The sequence below is a fragment of the Choristoneura fumiferana genome, chromosome 11 (assembly GCF_025370935.1).
Source record: "Choristoneura fumiferana chromosome 11, NRCan_CFum_1, whole genome shotgun sequence".
NCBI lineage: Eukaryota > Metazoa > Arthropoda > Insecta > Lepidoptera > Tortricidae > Choristoneura > Choristoneura fumiferana.
The window spans coordinates 15,647,923-15,664,131 of record NC_133482.1 but is presented as its reverse complement, the minus strand read 5'-3'; the positions used below and the strand labels follow the sequence as shown (position 1 = coordinate 15,664,131).

Here is a 16,209-nt window from a genome sequence, read left to right as displayed (position 1 = left end):
ATTACGTCATTAGCGTGTCGGTGGGTGATTAGCATTATTATAAATAACTAGTGTTTACCCGTGGCTTCGCACACGTAAATCATTAGGTCCAGCAGCTGAATTGAAATTCCGGGATTTTAAAAATTCCCGTGGAAATTCCCGAAAATTAAATCGTTGTTTTCATAAACGTTACATTAAAAACAATCATGGTCAAATTTCATGACTCTAAGCCCAGCGGTTGTTCTTCCGAATTTTATCCCTATCCCGTGGGAATATCGGAATGAAAAGTAGGCTATGTTTTATTCCAGATGTCCAGCTACCTACATACCAAATTTCATGACTCTAAATCCAGCGGTTGTTATTTAGAGATTTTATCCCTATCCCGTGAGAATATCGGGATAAAAAGTATCCTATGTTTTAATCCAGGTTATAAACTAACTTTTTGCCAAATATCATCCTAATCCGTCCAGCCGTTTCATCGTGAAGAAGTAACAAACATACCTACTCACTCACTTACAAACTCACTCACTCACTCACTCACAAACTTTCACATTTATAATATTAGTACGATAATAACTATCATGGGACACTTGACTTGTGCGTTTTTGTAGTCGATAAATGTTTTTGAGTTTGAGTTTGACACCAATTGACCTAGTCCCAAACTGAGCAAAGCTTATACTATGGTTACTAGGTAACGGATAAACATACTTAAATAGATAGATACATACTTAAATACATATTAAATACCCACGACTCGAGAACAAACATTCGTATTATTCATACAAATATCTGCCCCGGCCGGGAATCGAACCCGGGACCTCAAGCTTCGAAGTCAGGTTCTCTAACCACTGGGTCGTCCGTCGTCGTCCGGTCGTCGTTGGTCGGTATTATGAAAGGTTCTTTTCCTTTTGAGGTAGGGAACCCTAGAAAAGAATTTGTGTCGCACTCTCCGCATTCCCCCCCCCCTGGAGACCAAGCCCCGCTCTCCCCGCAGTTAGGGGCTTATTTATCTCCGCGGGGAGGCCGGGGCTGTATGGGGTAAATGTCGATGCGAGTTTAACTAAGGAATTGGGCCAAAGTTGTGGAGCGAAGTGCGATTTTTGGTGAGAAAGTGATTTGATTTGTCATTTTTCCTTTTATCCAACTGCTTAATGTATGTATGTCTATTTCTTTGATCCTCTCTATAGCCTAAATGGCTGGATAGTTGTCATCATAATCACATAACAATAGATTCGTCAAATTGTCAGACATCGGGTGTATAATATTTCAAAATGACGTTCGTAAAAAAAAACTAAGAAGATAGGGAAAAACATCGTGAGGAAACCCGCACACACATGCGAAGAGATTCAATGGTGTGTATGTGAAGTTTTTAATCTGCTTTGGGATTGGGCCCACACACATTGTAACTACGGTCCACACCCTCTTAGTCTGAGAAGACGCCTATACCCTTGCAGGTGGTAGGACCGTGAAGCAGCAGTGCATGCACTGTTGTGTTTGGGCGTGGAGAGTAAGACAGCCGATGAAATTACTGGCACTTGAGGTATCCCATCTTAATCCGCAATACCCCTGGTGTTGCAGATGTTTATGGGCGGTGGTGATGTCCTACCATCAGGAGACCCACTTGCCCGTTTGCCATCCAGTCAAATAAAAAAATAAAAATGAACCGTGGAGTGGGATGTATATAGGACGAGATGAGTATGATGAATTCTTCGCAGACAAAGTCGCAGCAACAGGTAGTTATATAAACCACAGCATAACAAGGTACCATTGCAATCGAATTACTGTAGCTGTCAAACTTAGCTTTATGCGAAGGATTTACGACTCAAATTACCTTACACCCGTCTGAAAACATAGCAGTCGATACTTACCTTTAATTCCAATATTACAAAGTAATTTAACACCAACACAATAACATATTATTATCATGCAACACAATAACATATTATCCAACATAATCGCATAACATGTTGGCACCACTTAGCCTGTACTCCGTTTACAACGTCGGAAGCAATATTAACGCTACGGGCTACGAGCTACGCCGTAGACCCTCTACGAGCTTGCTACGAAATAAATTGTGGTAAAGTTATAGTATTGTTTATGTAAATGAGATAAGACGATTCTCCGATAAGAAAATATACTTTTGGTGAATGAAGTTCCGATTACAAGCAACCATTTTATTTGTTACTAGCCTAAGCTGTTACCCGCGACTTGGTCCGCGTAGAATTCGTTTATTGCGAGAACTATTCCATATCCCAGGATAAAAACTATCCTATGTCCTTCCCCGTAACTCAAACTATCTATGTACCAAATTTCATCTAAATCGGTTCAGCGGTTTTGAAGTAATCGAGTAACAAACAAACAAACAGACTTACAACTTTCGCATTTATAATACTAGTGGGGTGGGACTGTTAGCAAATCTTTTTTTTCAGTAGCGAGTTTCACGCACACCATTAAATGGCTTTGCAATTTTGCAGATTTTCTCACGATGTTTTCCTTCACCGTAAAGCTTTTGGTAAATTTGACGTTGTATGACGAACAAATTTCATGACTCTATATGTAGCGATAAAATTTTCGGTATTTTACATGAATCCCGTAGCAATATTGGGATCAAATGTAGCCTGTGTATTATATTCCAATACACACACGCAACGCACGCACACACTGATAGAATAATATTTATAACATCGAACAATTCTGTAAACCAGCTTTGGTACAAACTTCAAACTATTGCTTCTTTTTTTAACTCCCGACGCAAAAAGACGTGTTATAAGTTTGACCGATATGTGTTAATGTGTCTGTGGCACCGTTATTTTTTAATTGAAAGCAGGTTTTCTAGCGATGTATAATCCCTGAACTTGTAATACCTAGTAGCTTTAGAGAATAGAGGCCTGTGATCCCATTAATTTAGTGCTCGAATACACTACACCGAACAATACATCCTTGAAACAGACAATTGTTCGCCAGTGAGCTCCCAGCTTTATGTTCCAGCTGAAACATTACCAGAGATATACGGACAGACAACCGTATTTCAGCTGATAGTATCACAGCATCCACGGGCAAGGATGAAACGGCTTTATTATGCTGTACTAAGGTTGAAATTGCGGTACGCTACGTTGTTTGCGGGGGCAGTAAAAAAAATTAAATCGGTCTGTTTGCTTTGTTTAATTGGAATGAGATGGAAATTCGTTATTATTGCTGCTAATAAATTAATTCAATTTGAGATAAGCAGCCTACTAACTCCCTTATATCATCTTATATAATATGTATTTTAAAGAACATTATTGTGTATAGGTATTGTATATATTTATTTATTTTTATTTTACAAGCTTTTTTCTAGTTTGGCATAGGTACTTGTGTAAATTTGGTGACAATATAATAATCTGGTAGTGACAGCTTGGTGGTCCTACCAGGGTCGTCTCCGCAGTAAGGAACTCCTCAATGGTTAATAGTACCGACTTGAAATTTGGTACGGATATGTAGTTTAGACGACAATGCAAGTACAGTCAACAAAAAATACGGTCAGCAAAAAAATCTTGTATTAAAAACGAAACTTATATAAACTTGTATTTTTAACAAAAACTTACTGTGTTGCTTTCGGGAGCGAGTAATCGATTCAGCATGGTGCTATCTCTGGTAAAACGCGTGTTTTCGAATTATAATGTTTTTAGTGAAAATTTCACGCGCATTATAATCGGTCATTTCAATTGCTCTGTTATCAACATGTTGGTTCAGTGGCATATGGACCAAGATCCCGCGGCAGCCAGACCTTCGTTATAGTATCATCATCATCCCAGCCTATATTTACATATACGTCCCACTACAGGGCAGAGGCCTCCTCTCAGAACAAGAGGGCTTGGGCCATAGTTCCCACGCAGGCCCAGTGCGGATTGGGAACTTCACACGCACCATTGAATTGCTTCGCAGGTTTGTGCACGTTTCCTCACGATGTTTTCCTTCACCGCAAAGCTCGTGGTAAATTTCAAATGTAAAATGTAAATGTCGTTATAGTATAAATGCTGAAAATATATAAAAAATATATATAGTTCTAACGCATTATACATAATTGAGCGCAAAAAAATCACCTCTTTCTCAAAAGTCATAAAATTTCCCCCCCCCCAGTTTTGTGAAATTGAAGTTCTGGAGTTTTAAGCTAGGTCGGTTTATGCGGTGGTAGGTAGATTATTTGACATTCCCAAAGCGTTTATTAGAGCCTAAATTGAATAAAGATATTTTGGCTTTGAAAAACCTGCAAAGTCGCCAAAACGTCGAGATCATTTGATTATAAATCGTTGCGGTTAAATTCCAGGTGTGGCATCAATTTTGAGTGTAAATGAGTAGAGTTTTAATACTTACGAAGGCGGTATTCCTCCCACGAAGACGTCTGAGTTGGTGTTAAACTTGCCGAACGCGAACTCTTTGCCGCGCGACGTGGTGCTTCGGGAGGCCCCGTCCACCGCCAAGGAGGTGTGCTCGTCCCGCCGTGCCACCTACCGGAGGGATTACGAGTAAGACAAAAGCTTTTTTTTAATTTGTCCGAAAAGTTTGCGTGCATAAGTTTGGTACAACGTATTGGCATCACAATCCAGCGCGGAAATGCAGCCAGCTTTATGGGCTCTCTTCCGCAGGGTCAAGACTTGGGCGAATTGTATAGGTATATAAAGTACAATTCAATAGAATCTGTCAATTTTCTACATATTTAAGACACCCTATCGTGGGCACACTTGATTATATATGTCCCTGTTGTTGCAATTATGATCTAAAAGGAATCAAAAAAGAATAATAGTCACATCACAAAGCCTTAGGCAGCCCGGTGTTTATATTAGTGGGCTGGAAGTGTCTACAGGATTGTCAGATTCTATTGAATTGGAGTTTAATTAGGAGTAAGAAAAGTATCTTCGTTCCATTCTCCATACAAACGTAGTCCCGGTCTCATTTGAAAACTAGGCAACAGAAATAGATAAAATTTTGTAAGTATAGACTAGACGTAATTATCTATGCCTGTGGTTTTTCAGATTATCATATAAATGTGTAATATCAGAATAACAGGAGCTCAAAATTCAACAAAAAAATATGACAACTTTGCACGAGAATTACAGACTAATAAAGCATTTTTACAAAAATCGAAAACAACACAGGCATAGAAAATATAATGAATATCTTGATTGTAAAATATCATTGATTTCAGTGCTATACTTTTCGTATAATATGAAGACAACGAAGCCCAAAATTCAACCGCCCGAATCTTGAAAAGCCTACAGCTATCTCGATATAAATTACGGACGTCGTTGCGGAAGGCATGGGGGGGACGGCTGTGAGCGCTTATGTCACGACCGATAAAGACAGCAAACGAATACCTAACGCGGCCGCGCGGCCTGCAGGGAAACTTCTCTTAAGTTATTTTTAGTACAGTTTTTACTTAAATTGTACCATTTAATACGTTTTTTTAAATAAATAAGTATAGACTTTGGCCAAAAGTAAATCCTATCGAGTCCGACTTCCTTCTTAAATAAATTAGAAAGTTTGTTTGTTTGGATATTACTCAATTACCCAATAACAACTGAACGAATTATGATGAAACTTAGCGTAGATCTGGATCGTGACAGAGGATACCTAGTGGTTGTCTAGTGGCTTGACCTAGGCCTCCCAAGCAAGGCTAATATCTCTCAGTTTTTGGAGATTCATGTGCAAAATTATATTTGACATATTTTTTTAACAACAAGTTAGCAAAATTTGAGCGTGGCGGTGAAAGAAAACATCGTGAGTAATCCTGCACAAACTTGCGAAGCAATCCAATGGTGTCCGTAAAGTTCCCAAGTAATCCTCAATGAGCCCGGGTTGGAAATAGGGCCAAAACCCTCTCATACCTGTTCGCAGCAGTGGGAAGTGGGGCATATACAACGTGTTTTTCTTGATTTCCGTTAACTTCGACAGACGGCACAGTTCATTGATAGAAACTGCCTGGCAGTTATTTGTATGGCTAAATCCAAAAATCATGCATATATTACACGTTCACAGCTATTGTTAAAATTCACAAACTGAACTAGTGATACTGACTAGAGAGATACAAAAGAATTTTTTACCTTCTTTTGCTAAATTTGTATGCATTAAAAACATTTCAGTTACTAACTTTAAAAAGCATCCAAAGTAGAACCGTTTACACTTTATCGCGCATAATTAACTAGCTTAATAGCTTAATTCTTGATTACCTTTTAAATACTAATAGGTCACTATTGGAGAAATTAACTTCGTTCTACTTGTTGAGTGTTCCCTTATAGTTAACAAAAATCAAAAGTAACACGTTGTAGATACTTTGCGCAGATTAACAATATATATTGATTTAATTTCTGAAAATGAACTTCCACTGGCAATATAACGCCTGAATCTTTTAATAATTACGCCCAATATTACTTTTTAAGTATTCCGCGGCGAAATGCTGATGAAATTTGACCTTTATAACTTTGGACCGAAAGCTCTCTTTGGAAAATTTTACTGTTTGCTGGAGATTTGACGTCAATGTGTGATTTTCTTCTAAAAACGTCAAAGCGCAACTGACACATACAAATTATGAGTGTAGAGTTAGAAATGAAGTAGAATTACTAACTTAGAAAAACACACGAATATCTTTTAAAATAATGACGATATTCAAAAATAAATGCAATCAACTGAGTCATAATGGAAAAAAAATTGAGGTGTCTAAGGTTTCAGTTATTTAACATTGTATATTTTGTTTTGGACAAATTACTTTCTGCAAAGTTTCTTGTGATTTATTCTTGGCAATGATGGTCTTTCCGAAAGCTCTGGTAGATTACCTATATTAAAAAAAAACCTATAAGGGTATCGTTTTTGTCGTTTCGACTATAGAACCCTAAAAATTGGCAGCGCAATGTTAATAATAATAAAGATTTTTATTTCGGACAACTACGTCTATAATTTAATTGTTAATTTACCTTATTTTACTTTTTTTAACAAATAAGTCTTACTTAAGCGCACGAGCACGACTCAAAGCATTCTGTTTAATTATGCTCTCCGGGGTTTAATTAATCACACAATGTCATTAGATCTCCGGTCGTTGAACTCTCTTAATTGATCATTTAGGTACCTTTGTACACATTCATGATAATTAGTGCTGACTAGTGAATTAAATGTTGCACACTCAGGAGAGGTCGATGCTCGAGCGTCACTGATCAGTTTACTTTAACACGTGTAGCCTTCAATCATAATAAAAGGCAAATTAGAAGAATTTATACTGAAACCGTCTTATGCAAACATGAATAATTAAAAACAAACGGCGAAAACAAATACAAAAACGGCCAAGTGCGAGTCGGACTCGCGCACGAAGGGTTCCGTACCATTATCGTGTCATAAAGTTAGACATAAAGCAAAAAAACATATTTATTTTATTTTAATTTCATTATTTATTTTTAAAGTGATTATACAACTAAATATTCTGTGAATATTTCATGCGTCTACCTGTTGCCGTTACTAATATCAAGCAAAAAAAATATTTATTTTATTCTGTTTTTAGTATTTTTTATTAAAGCGGCTACATCTATCTATATATATAAAAGAAGAAACTGACTGACTGACTGACTGACTTATAGATCAACGCACAGCCCAAACCGCTGGGCCTAGAAACTTGAAATTTGGAATATATGTTCCTTAATAGGTGTAGACGAAGTTCTGTTCGGAATTCCGTATGGTAGCATGTGCGTCCGGAATGGAAATAAACGTACGTGTGTGATGTACGAGTATTTATGGAACTCCGAATTGAAATCTCTAATCGGACGGCCGCCCTAACAGACTAAATAGAATATTTTTGACCCAGGAATCAACCCAATTATCCAATTCAAGAAGAAGAAGAATATATTGTCAAGAAGACATTCATATCTAAGGCGTATTATAAAGTTAACTATCTTTTGCCCGCGGCTCCGCCCGCGTGGTAGTCGGTTATCGCGCGCTGTTCCCTCGGGACCTGCGCATTTTTCCGGAATAAAAAGTAGCCTATGTCACTCTCGGGCCCATAAACTATCTCTATGCCAAAAATCACGTCGATCCGTTGCTCCGTTACGGCGTGAAAGACGAACAAACACACAAACATACAAACACACTTTCGCATTTATAATATTAGTATATATATGGATGATTATATCATGGACAGGGATATTTGGAAATAATTCCGATCCGCATTAGCGATCCCTTCAAATAGCGAACCTACTGTGTTAAAAATAAAGTTGTGTTAAATACTTGTGATGTATATATATCATTTAATAATATCGTAAATCTGTTTAAAAAAATATACCTCGTTGAGTTTCTTGTCGGATTCTTCTCAACAGAGGTTTTTCCGAACCAGTGGTTGATTTTTTTGACATTCATAAGTGCTTGTTATAGCCTAAATTGAATAAAGATATTTTGACTTTGACTTTGACTTTGATTTACTTACTTGCAATTTATGCCAATGTCCATCATTAAGGTTGCTCCCGACTGTGATAATCTGCGCGCCTCCCCCCAAATTATACCTCAATCTGACCGCCCCATTCACCAGTTTCAGCTCAAAGAAGTCATACGTCCCACCGTCATCAGTATACAGGAGCAGACCGTTCGGCTGGTCAGTTTTGAACTCTAGCTCCAGAGTCCCGTTGAGAGCGGCGTTCCACTTGCGGAACTGCGAGTACGGGTTCTGTTTGTCGAGGACGAAGGCCAGGTGCTGGTGGAGGAGGGGCAGAAGCCACAGGAGGCAGCGCATCGTGTCCGCGGGCGTTAGAGGCTGCGTCTGCGTTTCATTGCGCGCGTATCTGTGGGCAAAAAAAAGGTGTAATTAGATTCTCTGAAGAAATAATAATAATATTTTTTTAAATAGTTTAATTCTATAGGTACCTATAGTATTTTGTGTAATAATACAATACAATACAATAACTCTTTATTGCACACCAACACATAGCAAGCAGTACAGAAAAACAGGTATGTACCTACACAGAAAAAGAAAGAAAAAAAACATTTATTCGTGACATTAAGAGGCTGTTTCACTATCCATTGATTAGTGTTAAGTGACGGTTAAATGTGATGCCGTCTCTGTCTATTCGAATTAAACAAAAAGAGACGTCATCACACCTAACCGCCAGTTAGCACTAATCAATGGATGGCGAAGCAGCCTCTTAATGTCACGAATAAATGTTTTTTTTCTTTCTTATTTCTTTCAAATACTAATGTTTTTTTTTTATAGAAAAGTAAATATTTTTTCATACATATATGTAAATCATTTATTTATTTATTTAATTTTTTAATGTAATTGTATTCATATATTTATTGATAAAAAAAAATTATAAAATTAATAAAAAACAATAAAAAAACAACTTAAACCTATATAACACATGTCATGTCTTTTTAATTAGTTATTAAAAGTATTTTTGGTCGATCACGTCATAGTTTAATCCAGTTCTGCCACACCAATGTAATTTCATAAATCTGATCTGTAGGTATGCGTATGATGAGCAGCAGCACCGGCATAATTTTTTACTTCTTATCTGTGGTGAAGTGGTAAACTGTCAAGAATGACACTCAAGGATGGCACTAACTGCCACTGGCAAAGTATCATACGTCAAGTTACGGGTCCAAATCGAATTTCGTAGTACAATTTACGCGTAAATTGTGAAGGATTCCAATCTTCATGGAATAAAGTACGTACAACTAGGACCGTCTACGTCGTAATTTTCAAAGTGAAATACCTTTACTTGTTTACTTTTTGTGTAATAAATAAAGTCATTACATTATATTGTATAAAACGCCTTTATGCTAAAGCTACTTCCTTACTTATATTTTGCATGTGATAAGATATTTAAGTTTGATTAATAAGCCCTTCGACATCTACACCTGAAACACAGGATTTTTCCTAGTTCAGGGTAATATGTTTTATTGGTCCCTTTTAATAAGTGTAGCCCATAAGTTTGTTAAAACTGTATTTTATGAAAGATAAAAAAATATATATATGAAAGATATTAAAATTAAATAAAGTTTTTTGATTTACACACTGTAAAAAAACTATAAGGGTTCCGTTTTTGCCATTTTGGCTACGGAACTCTAAAAATACACAACCCCGGTTATTCAACTACAATGTACGGTTCTTAAGTTTCGGTCGGTTATTACTATAGCTGTGATACTTTCTCTTTTAAATTCTTTAAATATATTATTATTAAAATATATTTTTTTTAGATTTTTCTATCCGAAAGTTAAGCTTATAAAGGGCAAGACACTTAACTATATCTATTAGTAACAAATATAACCATTAAAGCTATAGCCGCAAGTTTACAGTCTCATAAAAAATGGGAATAAAACCGTAAAAACAACAGATTATCGTCGACTCGACATTTTACTTTGAGTGTTGATCTAGATCGAGACTCGCGATCAGACTCATGAGTCAGACTTGCCGCCGGCGCTCAAATCGCGCAGAATCACCGGAAAATCCGAAATGAAAGCTTCAATTCGAAGACAGTCTAGCACATTCCACGCCAAGGTTTTGGTATAAAGCAGAAGAGTACAATATTTTAGACTACCGTGATCATTACTAATTTTATGAATGAGTTATGATTGTTTTTTTTTAGTCTTTTTGTATTTTTTTATTTCAACTCCAAATGCGTTACTTTTACGGGTATCCCGTGAAACCATATCGAAAATACAAACTGAGACATGGATGTACAGAAAAACCAGAAAAAGAGACCAGCACTGGGAATCGAACCCAGGTCCTCAGCAATCCGTGCTGCGTGCTTTATAGGGGGTTATCCCCTACACCACCGCTGAACAGGAGTTCAGACACGAATTTCTCTTATGCACACATATTTCAGGTTGCTTTTTTCCACTAAGCTACTTAAGCAGCAGCACTAGCGATATCTATGTTTCGCTCTCATCGAGAGACGTCACATTCTTTTGAAACTAACCGCTCACCCATACAAGAGATGTCGCTACTAAGTTCTTTTTTTATTAGATAATGTATAAAGTTGTTATTATATAAATTTGGGAAAAAAGCTACCCCAAGGGTGGGAGAAAAGTATAAAATAAAAACATTTTAACTAAATTTTTTTCGAAAATTATGTGCCAAATTACATTTGATATTTATTATGGTGATGGAAAACATTGTGGAACCTGCACAAAGTTAGGAAGCAATTCAATGGTGTGTATGAAGTACCAACATACACTGGGCCTGTGCAGAAACTACGGCCCAAGCCCTCTCACTCTGAGAGGAGGCCTGTGCCCAGCAGTGGGACATATGACCTCAATAACAACATTTCTTTCGTGTCTTTCAACCTCGATTCGACGCGTTTCGCGTCGTCATGCGTCGTTTTTTGTGTGACTGTGCGGATTTAGAGGCTAAATGTGGATCATCCCGGGGGTGGGATATGGCGGGTATTTTCTACATGAGATTTGAAACTGTTGATTCCTCAGACTCAAATCATGTCAGAAAAATCAAGGCATTGGCACGCAATTTCACTTCGAGATAATAATATATTTTCAAATATTCATCTCTGTCTATATACGTCCAACTGCTGGGTACAGGCATTTTCTCAGAAAGTGAGGGCTTGGGTTCACACACACACTGTAGCCTAGCGTGAAAAAACAATAAAACTACAACTAAAAAGTTGTCAGCTCTCTTGCACAGTTGCTTAATTGCCCCTGTGATGTAAAACGACCCAGCTTTTTCTAATTTGCCGGCATTCTTTCAGGACTTTTTGAATTTAAATATGGTAACCCTAAGTTCGGTAAGATCTATATAAAATATATAGAGCTATTCGTATAAGCCGACGCAACCTGGCAGGTAACAGCTACTAGCGAACAAAAGAAAAAGAACTGGAACGGCTTGGACGGTTCTAAATCGTTATTTTTTGAAAGGAACGCAGTGGTAAGTAACTATTCAGATTTTTTATGAATGAAGTACAATGTTGCCACTAAAAAACTAAACGAAATTAGGTATAACAAAAGAGATACATAGTAAAATCTTTTGAAAATTAGTAAAGAACCACCACGGCCACTGTAATGTTGCCGAAACGTCTAGGTAAATATTACTCGTGTGTGTTAGCGTGATAAGTCCTGTGCGTGGTATTTTGACTATTAGTTTAGAATGGTAATGGCTGTTGTGTTTCGGCGTGGAGAGTAAGTCAGCCGGTGAAATTACTGGCACTTGAGGTATTCCATCTTAGGGCTCTAGGTTGGCAACGCATCTGCAATACCCCTGGTGTTGCAGATGTTTATGGGCGGTGGTGATCTCTTACTATCAGGAGACCCACTTGCTCGTTTGCCATCCAGCCGAATAAAAAAAATGGTTTCGTAAGAACTGAACTGAATGAATGAATGTTTCGTATGTATTTTTTGTGACATTATAAGTTTGTTAATAGGCTGCGGTAACATACCGATTAAAACTATATAAATAGCCTATCAAACAGTATATATGTTTTATGTTTAGTATTTAAACTGGTCCCCTAGAAAACCAGCGTTGCGGCTGTCCGCGACATTATGCTGAGTGGGTCCCAATTCGTATTAAGCCATGTTTTTATTTTTTTTCTATCTCAACGTATTTTGCTCTGTGCATCGAACCAAACAAATCAAATCAGTAAACAATCTCTCTCTTTCTTTCTAAAACAGAATGTCATAGGTTAAAACAGGACCTCTATGTTTTCGGAATTTGTGTACGAAATACACTTGGAAAGGAAAATATTGTGAGGACCAGCTTTCAATTGCATACATATAACATACAGCATGTGTGTGTGAAGTTTCCGAGCCGCTCGAGGCGTACAGGTGAACTAGATTACAGCCCAAGCCCTCTCAAGTTGCGATGAGTACTATGTCCAGCAGTGGGACTTTCATAGACCGGAGATAATGTATGTATCATCATCATCATCATCAGCCGTAAGACTTTCACTGCTGGACAAAGGCCTCCCCCTTAGAACGCCACAATGAACGACAACTCGCCACTTGCATCCACCGGTTTCCCGCTACTCTCACGATGTCGTCAGTCCACCTGGTGGGAATGTATGTATGTATAGTCGTTAATGTCGTGAAACGTAAAATACAATGTGGCTACTTTACTTTATGTACTTAGTGGCAAATACTCTGTTGACAGTACGCCGAAGAAGCACGAAGCTTCTAAGCTCCAATTCATAAGCAGCTTTTGTTTGTTTAATTAATGTAAAAGCCTCTACTTAGGCTGCTTTTACGCGCTAAAGTGTTTTTATACAATTTAAAAAGTTCCTTCTAAAAATGAGTTTCAGAAAAAACTTTTTTAACACCATCTTTTCTGCCGACTGTCCTGCGTGTCTTCGGATTTTGTCCACTATGACTTGCATCGTCATCTAAACTACATATCCATACTAAATTTCAAGTCGATCCGATCACTAGAAGTGAGTGAAATCGGAATTGCTAGATCTTTTCTTAAAGGTACAGATTTTTTACCTTGCTTTGATTACCAAGTAAGCATAAAAAAATCATGCATATTTTACATATAGGAAGGAAAAAAAAGAAATAATTTCTTGATAATTGTGTTCAAAATACATTACTCAATTAAAAATATATAGGTAAACTATCATTTCATCAATCATGAAGTCTTTTACAGCATAGTGTTGTATGTATGGTTCTAATCTAAAATTGCACCACCTGCTGAAATATATTCCTTACTTCTCTCTATTGTAAAAGCTGCCTGGAAGAGATCAGATATGTGGTCTACCACCCTAAAGTTGATAATCGTTTGTATGTCACAAAACAATAATGCCAATAAACGTGTCTGTCAACTTGAAAGTTCGACTTTAGCGACATATTCATTTGATAGGAACTTGTTTAAAAATTGATAGACCACTTATTTGGCTGATGGTACCTCTCTTTTCTGTATTGCTTACTGTTTTATGGTGTACAATATATAGTCACTAGCTTAGCTGCTGTCCGCGATTCCGGCGGCGTAGAATTCGCTTATCGCTATTCCGCGGGAAATATGCAATTTTCCGGGATAAAAACTATCCTATGTTCTTTCCCAAGACTCAAACTATCTGTATACCGAATTTCAACTAAATCGGTTCAGCGGTTTAGAGGTGATGAGGTAACAAACAAACAGACAGACTTACAAACTTTCGCATTTATAATATTGCTGAGATCGTATTGTGTTGCGAGCAAAGAAATTTTTTTTGTATGTTTTAATTTAATCTAAAATAGCCACACATAACGTATGCCTCTAACACAAACGGAAATCAAACGAATGTTAAATCAAAAGAGATGAAATGATCCTATCTTTTTTCGTACGTTAAAAAACGCTAACATTTCAAAAAGCCGAATCCGCCCGGGTCAGCGCTCGCCAACCTTTTCCGTCTTCATTAAAACGTTTTTTTTTACCGCAGCCACGTTTACCTCGGTGAAGCGTAGTCATGCTTTTAAGAACACGCTATTCCAATGCAGAAATATTTAAGTTAAGCCCGCACGAAGAAGAGATTTTGCAAAAACAAAATGGATAAAAGTCATTTAATTTAGTTTCTATGTTTTTGTTGGTTTAAGATACCGTCAAACAAAAACTCATAGATGTTACTCCATTAAAAAAAAAACACATTTTTAGCCCTGAAAGTTATGTTTTAAGGTACTACGAGTAAAAGCGTGTAAAATAAAAATTAAGTGAACTTACTTAGTAAGTAGATGAAAAGTGGTGCTTCAGAAAAAAACCTATCCACTAAAAGGGACAACAGAGTGATTCTAGAAGGGTTCCTTTTTCTTGTGATATAAAGAACCCTAACGGGCAGATTTTTTTAAGACCGCAGTCCATAATCAAGGCTTTCTACATCAAATTAAGAGCCATAAAGAAACAGAAAACCGTATTGAAATATTTGGTTTTGTATTTCTAAGTCCTTCATTTCATCAGTGAGCAAAACTCTTCAGAGATAAAAAGTCATTTCTTTTGAAAGTAAACTCTAGTATATTTTTTTCATTCAAAGAAAATCTTAACGAAGGATCCTTTGCGTAGAAAAATGAAAGCCAGTTTTATGTCGTCCATTTACTAAATAAAATATTTCTTTGCGTTTATTCTCTATCGCACTCTATCTCTATATTTTGATTCAGGCGTTACTTAGCGGAGGTCCATATCAATGCACTACTATCTTACGTAAGTAGCAACTTGTGACCACACAATCAAGGTAACTACGCCTGTGGGACACATAATTATAACGATTTGGATAAGTAAAAGTCCCATCCTACTAATAATAAAGTAGATGCGAAAGTTTGTTTGTTGATTTCTATCTTTGTGGTCGGCTGTACGAATTTGGAGAAGTTATAAATATACATAATACATAGACTATGGCAGGGCAGGAAGTTAGGACAGTTTATATTCCGAAAAGTGTAAAATTTTAAATTATACAAAGCATAAATACAGGCAAGATTGCGGGGAAAAGCTAGTTTATTTTGACAATTTCTTTGTGCAACTTTATAGACCCAAGAATGAGGCAATCCTAATTTGGGTTGGAAAGTGTGATCCTGGTTTAGGTCGTAAAACGAAATCCTATATATAGCCGTTTGTCCGGTTTTATGTCGGACGCTGGATTATTCCGGTTTTCACTAAACATTGTATAGAACTTAACAAGCATTTCGCTAATTTCTGTAATGTATGAATAAGCCCTGGTGGCCTAGTGGTTTGACCTATGGCTTCTCAAGCAGAGGATCGTGGGTTCAAACCTCGACTCACACCCAAAGGTGCGTGTGAGCCGCGGTTTGAACCCACAATCCTCTCACTTAAAAAAATCAGAATTTTTTCAAAATTCATGTGCGAAATTACATTTCAAACTTTACCACGAGCTTAATGGTGAAGGAAAATATCGTGAAGAAACCTGCACAAACCCAATGGAGTTTGTGAAGTTCCCAATCCGCACTGGGCCCGCGTGGGAACCTAAGACCCAAGCTCTCACAAGAAGAGGCCTGTGCGCAGCTGTGGGATGTATATAGATTGGGATGAACAGACAGATCAAGAGACTGACAGGAAGACAGAGGTACTATCGCATTTATAATATTAAAAAGGTCTTGCTGCTGCTTGTGATTCCAATTGCAATTTTCGGAGACAAAACTTTAAATTGGTTCACACACACCATAGAAATTGAAAATTTCGAATTTGATTTCGCACGTAAATTTCGAGTAATTCAGAGATTCGAGCGCGGATATGAACCCACGATCCTCTGCTTGAGATGCCATATGACAAACCACTCAGCCACCACAGCTTTTCTCTTT

General features: G+C 37.3%; 1 protein-coding gene across 4 annotated transcripts in view; it reads right to left on the bottom strand.

Annotated features, from left to right (window-relative positions):
- The window catches only part of LOC141432871 (neurexin 1-like), a 261,481-nt gene that overhangs the window by 221,969 nt on the left and 23,303 nt on the right, over positions 1-16,209 (bottom strand). For all 4 annotated transcript variants that reach the window (XM_074094675.1, XM_074094676.1, XM_074094677.1 and 1 more), the window contains exons 2-3: positions 8,420-8,771; positions 4,333-4,466 (exon numbers count right to left, since the gene is read on the bottom strand). In XM_074094675.1, coding sequence (XP_073950776.1) covers positions 4,333-4,466; positions 8,420-8,722 — 437 coding nt within the window. In that variant the 5' untranslated portion in view covers positions 8,723-8,771. The remainder of the gene's footprint in view (positions 1-4,332; positions 4,467-8,419; positions 8,772-16,209) is intronic.